Consider the following 15,760-nt stretch of genomic DNA (forward strand, 5'->3'; position numbering starts at 1 on the left):
ATGACTTCTGCACGTGCACTTGAATGCTGAAAGGGGAGGGGTTAGCCTGCTTGATAACACCCCCTTTTAGGATACGGGGAGAATCTGGTGTCTTCTGTGGCATGAGACACTGTTTCATGCTCCCTTTTGAATATGGGGAGGCCGCGCTTCCTTCTTGGTATTTTTCAGGTATCTGCAGGTCTGTACTTCCCTTCTGACAATAGATCCACCACCTCCACCCACTCCTATAAGATCCCAAATCACTAAAAGTAAACAAAAACTACACTTCTGAAAAGGAAAAAGACTGAAATTCAAAGATTAGCTATCTTCATACTATCTTTTCTTGGATAAACATACCAGCCGCTTAAGATTGCATAGAAAATATAAATCGAAATATGATATACCTATTTCAAAGTCATGAAAAAGAAACGTGTGTAGTATACCTCCAATGCTTCATCAATACACCGAACAGTTTGGGCAAATTTTTATGCGCTTATACATGTTATAAAATAATCCAAGTAATTTGATCCACAATAGTTTTATGAATTTCGTATCAACCACCTCTTGATTTTTGTAGAGTACCATCCCGCTTTGTTTTTGTGGAAAGATAACCTTCACTAGCTGCTAATTTTGAACATGACGGTAGCCGTATCTTTCTCCGGATTTTCTTTTCTCAGTAATATGTTGAGACTGAGACATGATAATTAATTGGGTGTTGAAATTTGTGTTGAAAAAAGATGTGGAGAAGATTGATTTGTGTTGGAAATATGTCAAAGAAAGAATTTTGTTTAAACATATGCAGAGAAGAATGTAGTTGTTCTGGGCAGAAAAGAGTGAAGTTGACTTGAACTTATAGGGGTGGAGAAATGTGGCCGTTTTTTTGCTTTTGGAATGTTACTGTTGCCAAGCCAATTGGAGCTGATGCTCGATTCAGTTGGAGCCAGACGGGTTGAAAAGCGCCCAACCAATTGTCAGATGCCCCACCTTGACGCGCGCTTGCGGCACACTTTAGCAAGACATTTTTCCATTTAGGTAGATCATCCGCTGCAGATTTTGACACGTGCGTTGTTCCAAAGCGCTCTTTTTATTTTTGAATTTACATATGGGACCCACACCCTCTTTTTGAAAATCTCCCCTCAAATCTCAAATAGCCGTTACTAGTATCCCAACACTATTTTTCCAGTTTCTTGAAATTAATTCAGTCAAAATCGGAGCTTTCAAAAAAACTTAAAAACCCTAGAAAAAAGAAAATCAAAATTCGAAAAAATTAAAGCAAAATTCGTCAAATATTCTTCAGAATCAGCATCTCCTCTTCTCAATCAAGCTGTTGCAACGATGCAATTTACTCCAGATGTTACTAAGAAAGTAGGAGTTGGAGTAACACCATCTCCTTCTCCGTTTTTCACACCTCGCCCAGAAAGACGAAGAAGAGATAGTAGAGTTCAGGATCCAAACATAAATCGACAAGATCGGCAAGATCGGGAAGTTAATGTACAAGTTCTTGTCCGTTGCAGGTGAAATTTTTGTTTCTTTTTCAAATCTGGAATTTTTCAGTTCTTTAGGGTTCATTAATTCTAGTTAATTTTTGTAATTTTTGATGAAATTCAGTATTAGATTGATGTGATTAGCTAAATTTGTGCACATTTTGCACGATCGTTTCTTTTTCTAATTTGGGTCATTTTAGATATTTAGGGTTCGTAATTCTAGTTATTCTTTACATTTTGATGAAATCCAGTACTAGATTGATGTGATTAGCTAATTTTGTGTGTAGTTTGAATCGATGGTTGCGTAAACTAGGTACAGGACTTAAAAATTGTGTTTCTGATTATTGTGCAGGCCATTGAGCGATGAGGAACAAAGACTGAACATTCCAAAGGTGATATCCTGTAATGAACAGAAGAGAGAAGTTAATATTTTGCAAAGTATAGCTAATAAGCAAGTAGACAGATCTTTCGCCTTTGATAAGGTATAGTTTAATGAATGAGTTCATTAGAATGGTTACTTGTTTGTGTGTTTGGACCACGAAATTGAGAATGATTTGTATGTTTATATGTCCGGTTTTTATTGAATTTTGAAAGGTATTTGGACCTAAAGCACAACAAAGGTCGATTTATGATCATGCTATATCCCCAATTGTGAATGAAGTTCTTGAAGGGTTTAATTGCACAGTGTTTGCTTATGGGCAAACAGGTACTGGTAAAACTTATACAATGGTAGGAGGTATTAAAACGAAGGTATAATTTCATTTTATAATTTGGGTTTTTCGTTATAAGTCAAAAATGATATCTACCAATTTGTTTGTGTAATACTTCCTTTGTTTGAGATTACAGGGAGGAGAGCTTTCTGCTGAAGCTGGTGTTATTCCGAGAGCTGTGAAGCAAATATTTGATACATTAGAAGCGCAAAAAGCTGATTATAGTATGAAAGTTACATTTTTGGAGCTGTATAATGAAGAAATAACTGATCTGCTAGCTCCTGAAGACACTTCCCCTAGATCTTCAGATGATAGACAGAAGAAACCAATTTCATTGATGGAAGATGGCAAAGGTGGTGTGATTGTAAGAGGTCTTGAAGAAGAGGTTGTATATAGTGCAAATGAAATCTATAGCCTCTTGGAACGTGGGTCAGCCAAACGACGTACAGTAGATACCTTGTTAAACAAACACAGCAGGTAATATTTCCAACTTGTTTAGTGAAGGACAATCCTGAGGGAACGTTTATTAATGAAGTTTTTATTTGTTGCAGTCGTTCCCATTCTATCTTTTCTATTACTATCCATGTTAAAGAATCGACTATGGAAGAAGAGGAGCTTATAAAGTGTGGAAAACTAAACCTTGTCGACTTGGCAGGATCAGAAAATATAAGCCGGTCAGGTGCAAGAGAGGTATGTAACTTCTGTAGAATTAATATTGATATAACCTTAAAAACATATTTTGTTGTATGTGAAATTGTGATGTTAAAGACTAAAATTGATACTTGGCATGAAAATATCTGCTTTGTCATATAACATCACTGAACTTTGTGATAAATCATGTATTAAGTTAGTCTGCTGTTAGATATTCACCAAGATTAGGCTTGGCCGCTTTCTAGTTATGTATTAGATGGGCGATAGATGATGTAATTTGTCTTTAAAAATCAATGTTTTTGCGTGGAAACCATTCCCTCATTGGTTTTTTCTATATGCATTTGTAGGCTCGAGCAAGGGAAGCAGGGGAGATAAACAAGAGTTTACTCACTCTCGGGCGTTGCATAAACGCACTTGTTGAACATTCTGGACATATACCTTACAGGTTTGCTTCATTTTCTTCTGTCTCTAAGCCATATCAACTATCCAGGTCTTTTTGTTGCCTGATTGTTCTTTCACCTGCACAAATCAATCAGGGATAGTAAGCTGACCAGATTGTTAAGAGACTCATTGGGTGGAAAAACCAAAACATGCATCATTGCAACAATTTCTCCAACTGTCCAGTGCTTGGATGAAACTTTGAGCACACTCGATTATGCATATCGAGCGAAAAACATAAAAAACAAACCAGAGGTGTGCATGAATACTCATTTCCCCTCTTTTGACCTAGGACCACATACTCTCTTTTTTGTCTGACAGTATTCAATTTTATTATTGCAGGTGAACCAAAAAGTTTCAAAAGCTGTACTTCTCAAGGACTTGTACTTGGAGATCGAAAAAATAAAACAAGGTTGGATTGAATTATTGCAACTTGAAGTCCTACGGTTCTGGTTAAAAAGCTTTATACAATTATTACTTGCTTACACAACAAATTTGTAACAGATGTGAAAGCGGCAAGGGAAAAGAATGGTGTTTATGTTCCACATGAAAGATTTATCCAGGAAGAGGCTGAGAAAAAGGTCCATTCTTGACAGACTTCTGTTTTTCTAGTTCCAGTTTATAACTACAGGTTTCTTAAATACATAGATGATATCTTAACTAATACAATGTGATCTATGAATCAGGCCATGATCGAGAAGATGGAACAATTGGAGGTTGATCTGGACCTCAAGGGAAAAGTATGACTTGTTTGCTTTTGTATTCACTTTTCATAAATATTTGATATAAATATGCACTGGCACTTAATTTCTTTTCTATAACAGCAAGCTGACAAATTTCTAGAGCTCTACACTACTGAGCAAGAAGAGAAGCTAGATGTGGAAAGTGAACTCAAGCAATGCAGGGTTAGTGAGTGACTTGCAGATGAAATTTTCCACCTTGAATGAATTTTATATCAGCCCTGACACTTTCGTATTTTCAGATAAATCTCGAAAATACTAATAAAGCCTTTCAAGAACTTCAAGTGAACCATAAGATGGTTGTCTCAACATTGAAGGAGAAAGAGTTCATCATCTCAAATCTTCTCCTCTCTGGTAAGTAGAGCTAAGTAAGAATGAGTTATTTGCTTAACAATTTGTATGCTTTGTCTAAACACTACAACCTTTTTTTATGGATAAAACAGAAAACTCAATAATAGAGCGGGCAAAGGAGTTGCAAGCCAACTTACAAAATGCATCAGAAGACATAACCGATCTCTTTGCTGAAATAGGTAGGCGGAACTCTTCATCTGACCTTAAAATATTTGTATCAAATGGCATTCATATTTCTTTAGGAGTTACATTTCATGACTTCAGTCACTGGTTAAACTTTACAATATTTTTGTTTTACAGATCGGAAAAACCATATGGAAAGTAAAAATCATGGATTAGTTCAGAGTTTTGGCTCACAGCTTGACCGCAGCTTGAAAAGTTTACACAAGACAATCTTGGCATCTGTTTCACAACAGCATCAACAGTTAAGCAGTATGGAAGATCATATGTGTTCTTTCCTTGCAAGTAAATGTGATGTAAGAGACTAGACTGTAATCTTTAATACAATCAGTTCTGTAACTCCGTTACATATACAAAAGATTTTACTTTATTTCATATAAATTTCAGGCTAGCAATGTGTTGGAATCAAGAATCGAGAAAATAAGGGACTCTTACTCTTCAGGAATCCTAGCCATGAAGGAGCTCACTCAAACACTACAAAAGAAAGCTTCATCGGAGTTGAAGCAGATTGAGTCCAAAGTTTCAGACCAAACAATGGCTGTAGAAAATGTATGAAATCTGAATAGTGTTATATGGTTTACGCAGCTTGAAAATTCTTTATGGCTTATAAGTTTCTTGTTCGAATTTGCAGTTTCTCACCACTGCTGTTTCGGAGTCTGAGGAGGTTATTCATGATATCCGTAACTGTCTTGATGAACAAAAACAACACTTGGCTCTCTCTGCTCGGCAACATGAGGAGGTAACTTGCTTGAAGATATCTTTGTGTTCGCTCAGGCGACTTTCTATTGATTTGTTGGAAACTCTGTATGATTATGATATGGATGGTTTAACAGAACTGACAAGTTTGTGTGAAACTATAGGGGCTGCGAAGGAGTCTGGTATCAGCGCAAGTGATTTCTAGGGCAACAATTGATTTCTTTGATGACCTTAATCAGCGTACTTCTAAGCTTGTGACAATTCTTGATGAAACTCAAGCAGAAAAATCACACCAATTGACAGCTTTTGAGAAGGCATTCCAGGTTAAATTTGTTCTCCTGGACACCGATGTGTTTGGTCTTTGCCAAGAAGACCTAAAAGGCTAACAATTCATTTGTTTTTCTTATGCAGGAAGATTCTGCCAAAGAGGAGAAACTTGCTCTTGAGAAGATTGCTGGAATAATTGGGACTTTGACGTCTAAAAAAACAGCTATCGTAAGTTTGCTTCAGCTAATACGCTAAATTTCTTATATATGATGTCGATAACTAGTGATGCTTATCTTTACCATCTGTATAATGGTAGGTCTCTTTGGCCCTCAAGAACTTTGATGAAGAAAGTATTGGAGTGAGCAAGAGGTTGCAAAATGAGATGTTTGAAGTTCAGGATGTTTCCAGAAATGCAAAAAACAACTGGAACGAATATAGTGAAACATTAAGAAAGAATTTTACAGAAGATACATTTGCAGCTGCTGAGAGCAACGCTACCGTGGAAAATATTCTTGAAGAATGGTAAGTTCCATTATGCTTTGAACCTTCACACATCATTCTATCAGGTCAGAGAAGTTGTGTGTAAAACTTCTGTGCAGCTGTCAGATAAAGGCTTTTTGTTCTTAATATGCAGCTCAAAGAGAGTAGGTTACTCTGAGCAGCAATGGAATAATGCTCAACTTTGCATAACAAGTCTCAATAAGGATAGCCTCACTGATATTGAATCGACTGTAGAGTAAGTCCTTCAATTCTCTAAGTTAGAAAACATTCTCCCTGAACTTCAATTGTTTTATATAACTTCAGTGTATTCTAGTTTAAAAAATCTCATTTCGGCTGAATATGCTTATTATAACAGGGAAAAGATAAACTCAAATCAGACTGCTTTTGGAGAATTTGATTCCTTGTCCTCAACCATGAGTGCGGAGTTTATTGCCGCAGCAACGGATGTGGCTGTAGCTGTTAAAAGTGCGTATTTTTCAAATTGAAATTATTTTGCTTCAATCTCCAAGGTGGTATGTATTTCTAAGTAACCTGGGGTAGTCCTAACAATTGGGTATCACATTTGTGCATGCAGATTCTCTCTTAATGGACCATGAAGTAAAGAAGGAGATTGATTCCGTGGTCAAATTGTCCAAGGATCAGCTTGCCTCAATGAAGGATTACCATGGAGAAAATGTATCCAGCATCAGGAACAAGGCAGATCAATGTCTCACAAAAGACTACCTGGTAACTTGAATCTCTCCCTATCTCTTCTTTTCTTGAGCTTCTTTCCGCACGAGGTTATCATCTGTGATTTTATTTTGTCACATACAAAATGGGTGCTCAATAAACAATACAGCACCTGTAGTTTTATCCACTTGTTGTTCAAGTGGGGAGAATAACATACCACACGACATGCTGTAGCTGATGAGAGAGTGTTTCCTTGTCCAAGCAAACATCAACCCATATATCACAATTATTTCCTAACCTCAGCTTTGTTTCTTTCTGAACCAGGTCGACAGCAGTACATGTGAAGAAACACCTAAGAAGCGAACATTAATAGTTCCAACCTTAGATTCCATTGAAGAGTTAAGAACATCATCACTGGGAAATTTAGTGGAGAAATGCAGATCGTTGAACATATCATCAAAAGGAACTACTGCGAAATCCGAAGCAAAAACCGCAGCCCTGCAGCAACAGTTTCAGTTATCACCTAATAGAACTCCATTTGCAGCTGTAAATTAGTCTGAATTCCTGGTATGTCTTGTTGGCAAGGAAAATGAGTTTTCCAGTCCAACTGCTCATACACTTATGAGAATTCTGAATTGTAGTAACAAGTCTGTTAAATGACTTATTCTAATGTAATTTACCACTAGTAGGATCAGCATCGTAAGAACCCAAGTAGTATCAGTTTCTGTTGATTAGATTGTAATTTGACATCCTTTTTTTATATTCAAGTGCAACCCATAGGAGGAGGAATAGTCAAAGGTTGACCTTGGTCAAACTTTGAGAATTTAAGTTGGTGGTTGCAAAGTCCATTTTCTATGTTTGTCTGTATAAACATGTATGATGTGAACCCAAAAAGGCCATTATTGAACCCACCACACCGATTTGTTTAGAATTCAAATTGATTTTGATATTCTTGTTCCTACTTAACTTTGACTACCGACCACTAGGTCCACTGCCTTGTAGCATTAAAAAGGGTGAGCAACGTGATGGCTCCTCAACGGCTGAAATTAAGAAGGTAAATGGGTTCCATCAATTTGGAGGACAATAAACAAAGAATTGTGTATGTGCTATTCCCCTCTGTACACCTCCCTACTCTCAAAATGATCACAAGGATCATCCAGAAAATCATAATCATCCTACATTTGAAAATTTGCTTGCCTGAATTTGGGAAACTTTTGGACTCACTTTGGGTTTCTTCCATTAATATATGTTATCTTAGGTGATGTTTCAGAAATCACGGTGAGGAAACGACGACAAGATATATTTTCATTATGGACTTTTTTCTGTATTAAGAAGATTGATTCTACAGGTGTAAAGGTGAATCACAAGTAGAGACGAAACCTAAATGACAAACATTCATACATACTTCAACAAGCAAGTTGGGTGATTTACGTTATGGATAGGTTTTTGAATGTTGATCAATAGGAGACAATTATTGGTACCTTAAAGTCACTAGCATTCGTGCACAGTGTGATTCATGCACAACTTTTCCTCTATTAGCATAGGCCTTCATAGAGCCATAGGGTAATAATTGAAGGTCGAGGACTCGAATGAAAGGAGAGAAATGAACATAGCCTTATGAAAGTCGTCGGCAGATGATTGAAAGACATATTGTGTGATCATTCACGCACAAAATCAAATCCCTCTAGACTTATTAGAAAAACCAAAAATGCTGCCAAAACCGAGCGAGAGAAACAAATACCACTTTACCCAGCACAAATCCTAATGATAATAAGCTGCATACCTGCCACTAGACCTCCACTCAGAATTTTCTTGCAGTAAGTCTAGTAACTTCCACTTAAAAAACTACATTTACGCAGAATGTTTCTTCTTTTACGTAGAACGTTTCTGGACACTTGGGTTTAAGCTAGTTGTGATTCTATAAAAGTCATAGATCAATGGGATTCATGACTCAGTTTTCACAACCACGAACCTCAAGATTTATTCTGCAGTGTCAATGATTTGACTCATTTCCACATGAAATCTATACCGACAAGTTAATATAAGATATAACCCTCGCCAGTTTACTTACCATTTACCCATTTTATTTTATTTTTTTGGTGGTTTGTTTTGCTGTTAAATATTACACTTTACAGACGCTCGTATAGTGGTAGTACTAGGTTTTGAAATGTGCAACCACTTTATTTGAAAGTTCAAAGTAGAATTAAGTAAAACTCTTCTCTTAAAACAAGGATGACTTTAAGCAAATATTTGGATTTACGTTAGTAGTAGTTGTTAGGGAAATGCTCAATTTCCTCTTAGCTAGTGTGTCTCTTTGCACAGATGATATGAAAGCCAAAAAGTCATGGTTGCATCAACAAGACTATACTGTACTGAAATTGGACTACATCCTTGACTACCGACCATTGTCCTCCAATTAAATACCAAAGAAAACGAGTTGAATATTTGTGTGTATTTTGGAATTGTATAAATTCCTATGAAAATGCGGGTGGGTGGGAAAGACTTGAATTCTTTTATAATCGATCAGAACCGAGAAGGATATTACAGCGCAGAGTATCAGTTTTCAACATTAACACTCAACAATTTTACTGTTTGTTTTACGGCATGTGTTCAGAGATTCGTGAAGCAAACACACCATGTCTTAATGTGGTGGTTGCAAAAAGAAAAAGAGCAACATTGAAATAGTGAAAACTTTGGTATTTGGATAGTAAGTTTTACAAAACGCTTAGCCCAAACATTAGGACATACCTAAATCACTGAAAATTATACTTTTTCTGTTACTCCATGTAAAAGAGGTACCATCACTTTTCATGGTAACCAGGCAGCATAAATGTCAACTTGGTTTCATAGCTCCTGGCTAAACGTGGAACAACAGTTTGTTATAGTGCTTGGCTGCTTGCTCTTGGGTGCAGTTTTCTGAATTACTCAGGGAAAGTTTTCAATATGAAACAACTTGGAAATTCGATCGACAATAGATAATTTATCCATATACACAGTAGTAACATAAATATTACAATCAAATGCTTTGGTATCAATGTTTTGCCTCAATGTCCACGGATGAAAGTAATTTAATATCCGTTGGTTGGAAATCGCAGGGAGTTGAAAATTTTAATACAGGGAGGGGAGTTGAGTGTAAGTGTGACTTTAGTCACTGTCTGGTTAATTAGTTTTATTATCACATTTAGCGCGATAATGGCTGACTTTCCGAACCCTTTTTGTTTCGTTATCAAAACTCCCGATGAGAAAGCGACGAGAGTCAGAGTGTGGGGTGTTTTTCTTGTACTGTATATCTTAATTTTACTATATTTTTGTGTAAGATCCATGGAGTAAGGGGAATCAAAGTAAAAGACGATGATAAAATGACAAACTTTACCTCTTTATAAAAAAAGAGATGGATGGGATCTTCTCTTCATCTATCTACTTATAAATGGATATTGCTTACGCCATGCATATATTTCTTACCAATATAACCGTTCATTTGGCTGGTAAATGGTTTTTTACTATCCCACTAACATAACATAATGCTTAAATTTTTACTCCCTCTGTTTTTAAAAAATAATCTGGTTTGTGTGCAAATTTACGTCCAAACCAGCTTATTATATAGAAAGTTAACAGATATTTTAGTTGTATTTAGAATTTAAGGCCAATTCCCCGAATGCCCTAATGTGCCTGCGCACTCTTGATCTAAAGAATATCTATATATTATTCAATAAAAAACTATGAGATGAAATCTTAAACCTTGGGGTAATTCAATTCAGGGTAATGCATGCATGAACCTGGCTTAAAGAAAGAATGAGATGAAATCTTCAACGCCAAGCTCACACTGTAATGTCTTTGGCGTAATGCAGCGTGAACCTGGATTATCTGTTCTATTTGCTTTATCGTACTACATGCCTTCCACTATTTCTGAAATGGAAAGTGTGATTTGATCACACTCATTGACTCATGTCAATCGCAACAATAATTGACAATCAAATGCCTATACTATACTAGGTCATGAATTATTATCAGAAAAGATCATACCTTATACAAATTGTTTGTGTACTACCCATACATCTATAAATATCATTGATGATGATCAGACGAACCCATTGATTTGATCCAACACGATTCAATTGGTAGGACCTTAGGCTCCAGATCTTCTTGTCCACCGATTTTGGACTCCATATTATTTATAGAATAACTCCATTCCAGAGTAAAAAAGACTCCCAAAAGTAGATAAGTTTGGGGTAAGAGATGAAAAAGTGTCTGTGGTCACAAAACAGGATGGACCAGTAAAAATATTAATTACCTTGAGATGTCCAACTCAAGACACTGAAATCCAAGAGATTTTGTGTACTACTACTATCTATCGAGTTGAATTTGGTGGTGATGTTCATTGAGATCCAAACATGCTTATTCCTAGAATTAGAGGGATTTTTCTTCTAAAAATATAACTAGACCAAGGTAACATTGAGGGAAATCATGGCACTGTGGACCAAAAACTTATATGGGGGAGTGGGTATTTAACTGCTCATTTTTGCTTGCCTTTTGGAGGTACAGTTGGGGAAATTTTCTAGTAAAAAGATCATGATATTTTTTGATCGAATAACGAAGAGATAATTGACATTGAATTTAACTAAGATCATCATTATATGGCTTTTGATATATTTGGAAAGATACTTCTAGGTGTAATTAGCAACACATTATTTCCGGGTTAAAACCAACTAGGAAAAATGAACTGCAAAGTCTAAACGGCCAACATTCCCGATTTTTATTGATTCAAATTCAATCACATCCACGTTTTTAATTTGCAAACCGAAAATTCTAAATGAACCGTGGAAAAAACCACGAAAAAACCGCCTCCTCACATTCATTCAATTGATGAGCCCCTGCTAATCCCAAAAACGCGGGTCTGAGCATGAATATTGGGAGGCGGGTTTTTTCGTGGTTTTCTCCACGGTTCGTTAAGAACTACTGTTTGCAAACATATAAAAACCTGCAAATCGGTCTATACTCTTCGATCAACCAGTCGATGTACATTATTATAAGTGTCAGATAACTAAAAGCTACTAGATTGACGTGGATGATGACGTACACATTAGTTGATCAACAACACACGTAAATTTTCAGAATAAACAACCCGTTCCAATTTTTTCTCCCTATAATATAAAGTGTCAACTATACTGACGTGGATGATGACAAATCCATCAGCAGCATACTCAAATTCTTAAAACAGACAACCAATTCCGATCTTTTCTTTGATCATTTAAGAATTTTTTCGATTTTTTTGATGAGTAAAGAGATTTTTTTAATGTTATATAATATGGTGCTGACATACGATACCGACGAGTTTAGCACTCAAGGGGAACGCAGAGCTAGCAACAGTACTACCAACCTGGCCTAAGCTAAAGTGTCAAAGATTTTGGACTCCCAATCCCTTTTTTGCTATCTTGCGCTATGTTTCTGCTTAGTAAAGTTTTTGACCTCGCACTTATTATCACTGGTATCATCATCCGCTAACTTTACCATTGTACTGCAATGATATCTGCTGATAACCCGTTCCTCACACCTCATCTAAATTTGACATTAAATCCCTCGTCCAAATTTGACCGGCCCCTTTTTACCAAACTCAGATATCGATGAGTTACACAAGATTCACACCATGCAAACGTTCAGAGTAAAACCCTCATCCAAATTTGACCGGCTCCTTATTACCAAACTCGGTTTGAAAAAAGACTTTCATAAAAAATAACGGAGCAGTTACTGAAAGTGAGAGACTCACAGTAAAAACTTGTTCATTTTCATAATAAACAAAACTAGAAGTACAGAGACTCTGAGATGGTGTCTCAGAAATTACACTTGTGTTTTCTTGCTGTTGTCTGCCGCTTCCTTTCTTGAAACTTTCGTCGTGTCCACACCTCTCTATTCTCACTCATCAGTCTCCCCTTATAAAACATCCCACATTGCCATCTCTCTTCCCCTCCTCTTCACCTAAAACTGTCTTCTCTGTTCATTTTTCATCATCAACTTCTTCTTCCATTAATGGCGGTAACTTCAAGAGGAAGAACAACAGAAGTTCAAATGACTACAAAGAAATGGAAAGATCACAGAGATAACACAACTAGTCCTGAAAGAAGAAAAGTGTGGACTGAAATTAAACCAGCACATTATGAGAGGAAAGTTTCTGTTGTTTATTATCTCTGTAGAAGTGGTAGTCTTGAACATCCTCATTTCATGGAAGTTCCTCTTTCTTCTAATGATGGCCTCTTTCTTAGAGGTAATGGAAACCCTTTTCTCCATTTCTCATTTCATGGAAAATTTCAGGGACTCTGTTATTTTTTTCTTACTCTGTTTTTTTTGCAGATGTTATCAATAGATTGAATCTGTTGAGAGGAAAAGGCATGGCAACTATGTATTCATGGTCATCAAAGAGGTAAATTTTATTAAATTTTGATTGTTTGGTTTTTTTTTGAAGATTTGTGTGAATTAGATTTTGATTTTGTTTTTGGATTTCCAGGAGCTATAAGAATGGGTTTGTATGGCAAGATTTATCAGAAAATGATTTCATATATCCAGTACACGGCCAAGAATATGTTTTAAAAGGATCAGAATTACTTGATACTCCGCCATTAAACAACTTCGAATCAGCTACAATTACAACATCTTCATCAACATCTTCCAGTATGGAAAAACGTATCGTAGAAGTAGAAGAGGAAGAAGAAGAATGTGATTTTCCGGTAATTGTTAGAAGAAGAAACCAGTCATGGAGTTCAATTGATCTTAACGAATACAAAGTTTATAAACCGGAATCAAACATCCAATCGCCGGGGAAAGGTGCCGATGCTTCGACACAAACAGATGATAAAAGACGGCGTATCAGAAGAAGCATTAGTAGTCTCGATGACATTAACCCGAAAAAGATTGGTCCTAATCGAATCGTCGAAGAAGATGAATACGAAGAAGAACAAAATCAAACAACTGAATTAACCAGAGAAGAAATTTCTCCACCACCATCATCATCCAGCCCTGAAACACTCGAGACTCTAATCAAATCCCACCGGTGCATATCGCAATGTAGTAACCCCGACCAGCTATCATCACCCAATGATCAGAACAAACACAGCGGCAGAATCAAAGCGTCGGCGGTATTAATGCAGCTAATCTCCTGCGGAACAATATCATGCACAACTTCATCCACATCAACCATTGCACCATCCGATAAATCGCACCAAGACGGTGGTGGCGGCGGCGGGTTTTCGCTCATATCGTATTACAAATCAAGATTGCCCCGAGGGACTAGTTCCGGTGGTAGTCAGATGTCGACTCCGGCCAATGTGGTGGATTGTTTAATGGAGAATCCTAGTTTTGAGAAGATTACACTTGAAGATAAAGAGTATTTCAGTGGGAGTTTGATCGAAACTAATAAGAAGGAAGAATTTTCTGTTATTCAAAGATCTTCTTCTTACAATGCGGATCGGTAAGGCCTACTACTACTGCTGCTGCTACAAATTTTGGCTTTAGTTTTTGTTTACTGCAATTACTATCACTGGATGCTGCATATACTTTCACTGAATGCCTGCAAATACTATCACTGATTGCTGCAAATACTTTTTACTGATCACTGCAAATGTTTTTGGCCAACCAGCTAGATTTTGCTTTTACTTTTTACATTGATTTCAGGATTAGATGTTGATGTTTTGGAAGTTATTTACGAAAAATGCCACTGAGGTGATAGATAGGTTGCTGATGGTCATGAATGAAGGTTATCAAACATTCATGGTTTTATGGTATTGGTTGACTTTTAGGTTCATATTTGAAGTTATGCTCAAAAGCATGATAAGATTGTTATCTACCTGAACGACATGTTTAAGATTTCACTTGAAACTATCTTAGATTTTTGAGTAATTTTTTGGTAATCTTTTAATTGGAATTAACTTTTTTTTTTTGCCGTGAATGTCATTTTTTAGTTAAATTATACACACAATTTTTAATTTAGTTTATACAATTTCTGTTTTAATGTTGCAGAAGCGCGAAGTTGGTTTTAAGAGATAAAGAAATTGATGGAGTGAGAGCAAAATGCATCCCAAGGAAACCAAAAATGTCCATGCACATCAGGAAACAAAGTAGTAGTAGCAGCAACATTAGCATGAAAAGCAGCACCAGCAACAACATTATCTCCCCAAGTAGCAGCAGCAATGATCTACATTTGGGAACCGGTGGAGGAGGAGGAAGCAGCAGCAAGAGACATAGTAGCGGTTCATCATCATCAGTTCAGTAATCCATGGCACGGTCACATAAAAATCCTAACACTACTCAAGTAAAAACCCACCATTTTTGGTTAAACCCAAAAATAGAAGAAGAAGATTAATCTTAGGCAACTAAGTTTGGCAAAATCAAGGTGCGCACACGGTGTGCTTAGTGTTTTGAGTCAAAGCATTTGCCTTGCAATATACGGCACGGAGTGTGAGACAGACATAATTAGGGTTGGTAATATGGGTGTGTGTTGCAGAGCCAGAGGCTGGGTGGTGGTTTTGTTTTTTAAGGCTTAGTTTAATATTTGGGGTTGTTACCTAGCTACTTACTGTGATCTCTTGGGGAAATGGTGTGACATCGGGGTCAGAATATATATATTAGAGTGTTTTCTATATATGTTTGTCTCTCTGCAGTCTCTGAAATTGTGTTGTTGTTTTAACTTACTTTACTCTGTAGGATTTCTTGTGATGAAATATTATATATCTGTATGTATTATTGACTTATGTGTATGGGATATTTCTAGAATACGAAGCAAGTGAAAAAACTGGACTTAACAGTGTTGGAATTACTGTTGGTGGAAAAACCATCTTATGAACATGGGCCGTTGAGGCATGAGGTTGGTCCTGGAATGCACCAATCGTTTTGTTAATATGGATACATATGTGTTACGGATGATCCATCATTTGCATGTTTAATTGACAGATGGTGCCTATACCGCAGGGAGGAGCCAGAAACTCTACTAAGAGGAAGCAAAATATTTCTAGGGGTACAAGATGGCAAAAATAGGCTTAGGATTTCAAAATTTCAAAAAATTTAAACAAATTTAGGCTTCACATCTGATTAGTAGGGTGTGCAACTG

The 15,760-nt window shown here is 36.6% G+C and overlaps 2 protein-coding genes across 2 annotated transcripts; both read left to right on the forward strand.

Moving 5' to 3' along the window:
- The first annotated feature begins 1,167 nt into the window (after window positions 1–1,167).
- Window positions 1,168–7,579, forward strand: LOC113308004 (kinesin-like protein KIN-5B). The gene is made up of 23 exons (XM_026556475.1): window positions 1,168–1,493; window positions 1,816–1,945; window positions 2,058–2,213; window positions 2,310–2,650; window positions 2,725–2,863; window positions 3,172–3,269; window positions 3,361–3,517; window positions 3,605–3,674; window positions 3,767–3,843; window positions 3,949–4,002; window positions 4,087–4,167; window positions 4,245–4,356; window positions 4,446–4,532; window positions 4,654–4,829; window positions 4,921–5,082; window positions 5,165–5,272; window positions 5,394–5,552; window positions 5,641–5,724; window positions 5,813–6,018; window positions 6,131–6,232; window positions 6,353–6,462; window positions 6,572–6,723; window positions 6,991–7,579. The coding sequence occupies exons 1-23, from the start codon at window positions 1,315–1,317 to the stop codon at window positions 7,219–7,221; spliced, it is 3,171 nt and encodes a 1,056-aa protein (XP_026412260.1). The 5' UTR covers window positions 1,168–1,314; the 3' UTR covers window positions 7,222–7,579.
- Window positions 7,580–12,619: 5,040 nt separating this feature from the next.
- LOC113309260 (protein UPSTREAM OF FLC-like) lies at window positions 12,620–15,323 on the forward strand. The gene is made up of 4 exons (XM_026557680.1): window positions 12,620–12,925; window positions 13,012–13,081; window positions 13,166–14,125; window positions 14,674–15,323. The coding sequence occupies exons 1-4, from the start codon at window positions 12,691–12,693 to the stop codon at window positions 14,924–14,926; spliced, it is 1,518 nt and encodes a 505-aa protein (XP_026413465.1). The 5' UTR covers window positions 12,620–12,690; the 3' UTR covers window positions 14,927–15,323.
- Window positions 15,324–15,760: the final 437 nt, after the last annotated feature.

Source organism: Papaver somniferum, chromosome 9, assembly GCF_003573695.1.
Source record: "Papaver somniferum cultivar HN1 chromosome 9, ASM357369v1, whole genome shotgun sequence".
Classification (NCBI taxonomy): Eukaryota; Viridiplantae; Streptophyta; class Magnoliopsida; order Ranunculales; family Papaveraceae; genus Papaver; species Papaver somniferum.

Excerpts from the sequence above, each read along its gene's own strand:
- LOC113308004 (XM_026556475.1), top strand. The coding sequence starts at position 1,315 with ATGCAATTTACTCCAGATGTTACTAAGAAAGTAGGAGTTGGAGTAACA. Across the intron at positions 3,270-3,360 it reads TCTGGACATATACCTTACAG|GGATAGTAAGCTGACCAGAT; the intron begins GTTTGCTTCATT and ends CAAATCAATCAG. Across the intron at positions 3,675-3,766 it reads GATCGAAAAAATAAAACAAG|ATGTGAAAGCGGCAAGGGAA; the intron begins GTTGGATTGAAT and ends AATTTGTAACAG.
- LOC113309260 (XM_026557680.1), top strand. The coding sequence starts at position 12,691 with ATGGCGGTAACTTCAAGAGGAAGAACAACAGAAGTTCAAATGACTACA. Across the intron at positions 12,926-13,011 it reads TGATGGCCTCTTTCTTAGAG|ATGTTATCAATAGATTGAAT; the intron begins GTAATGGAAACC and ends TTTTTTTTGCAG. Across the intron at positions 13,082-13,165 it reads TATTCATGGTCATCAAAGAG|GAGCTATAAGAATGGGTTTG; the intron begins GTAAATTTTATT and ends TTGGATTTCCAG.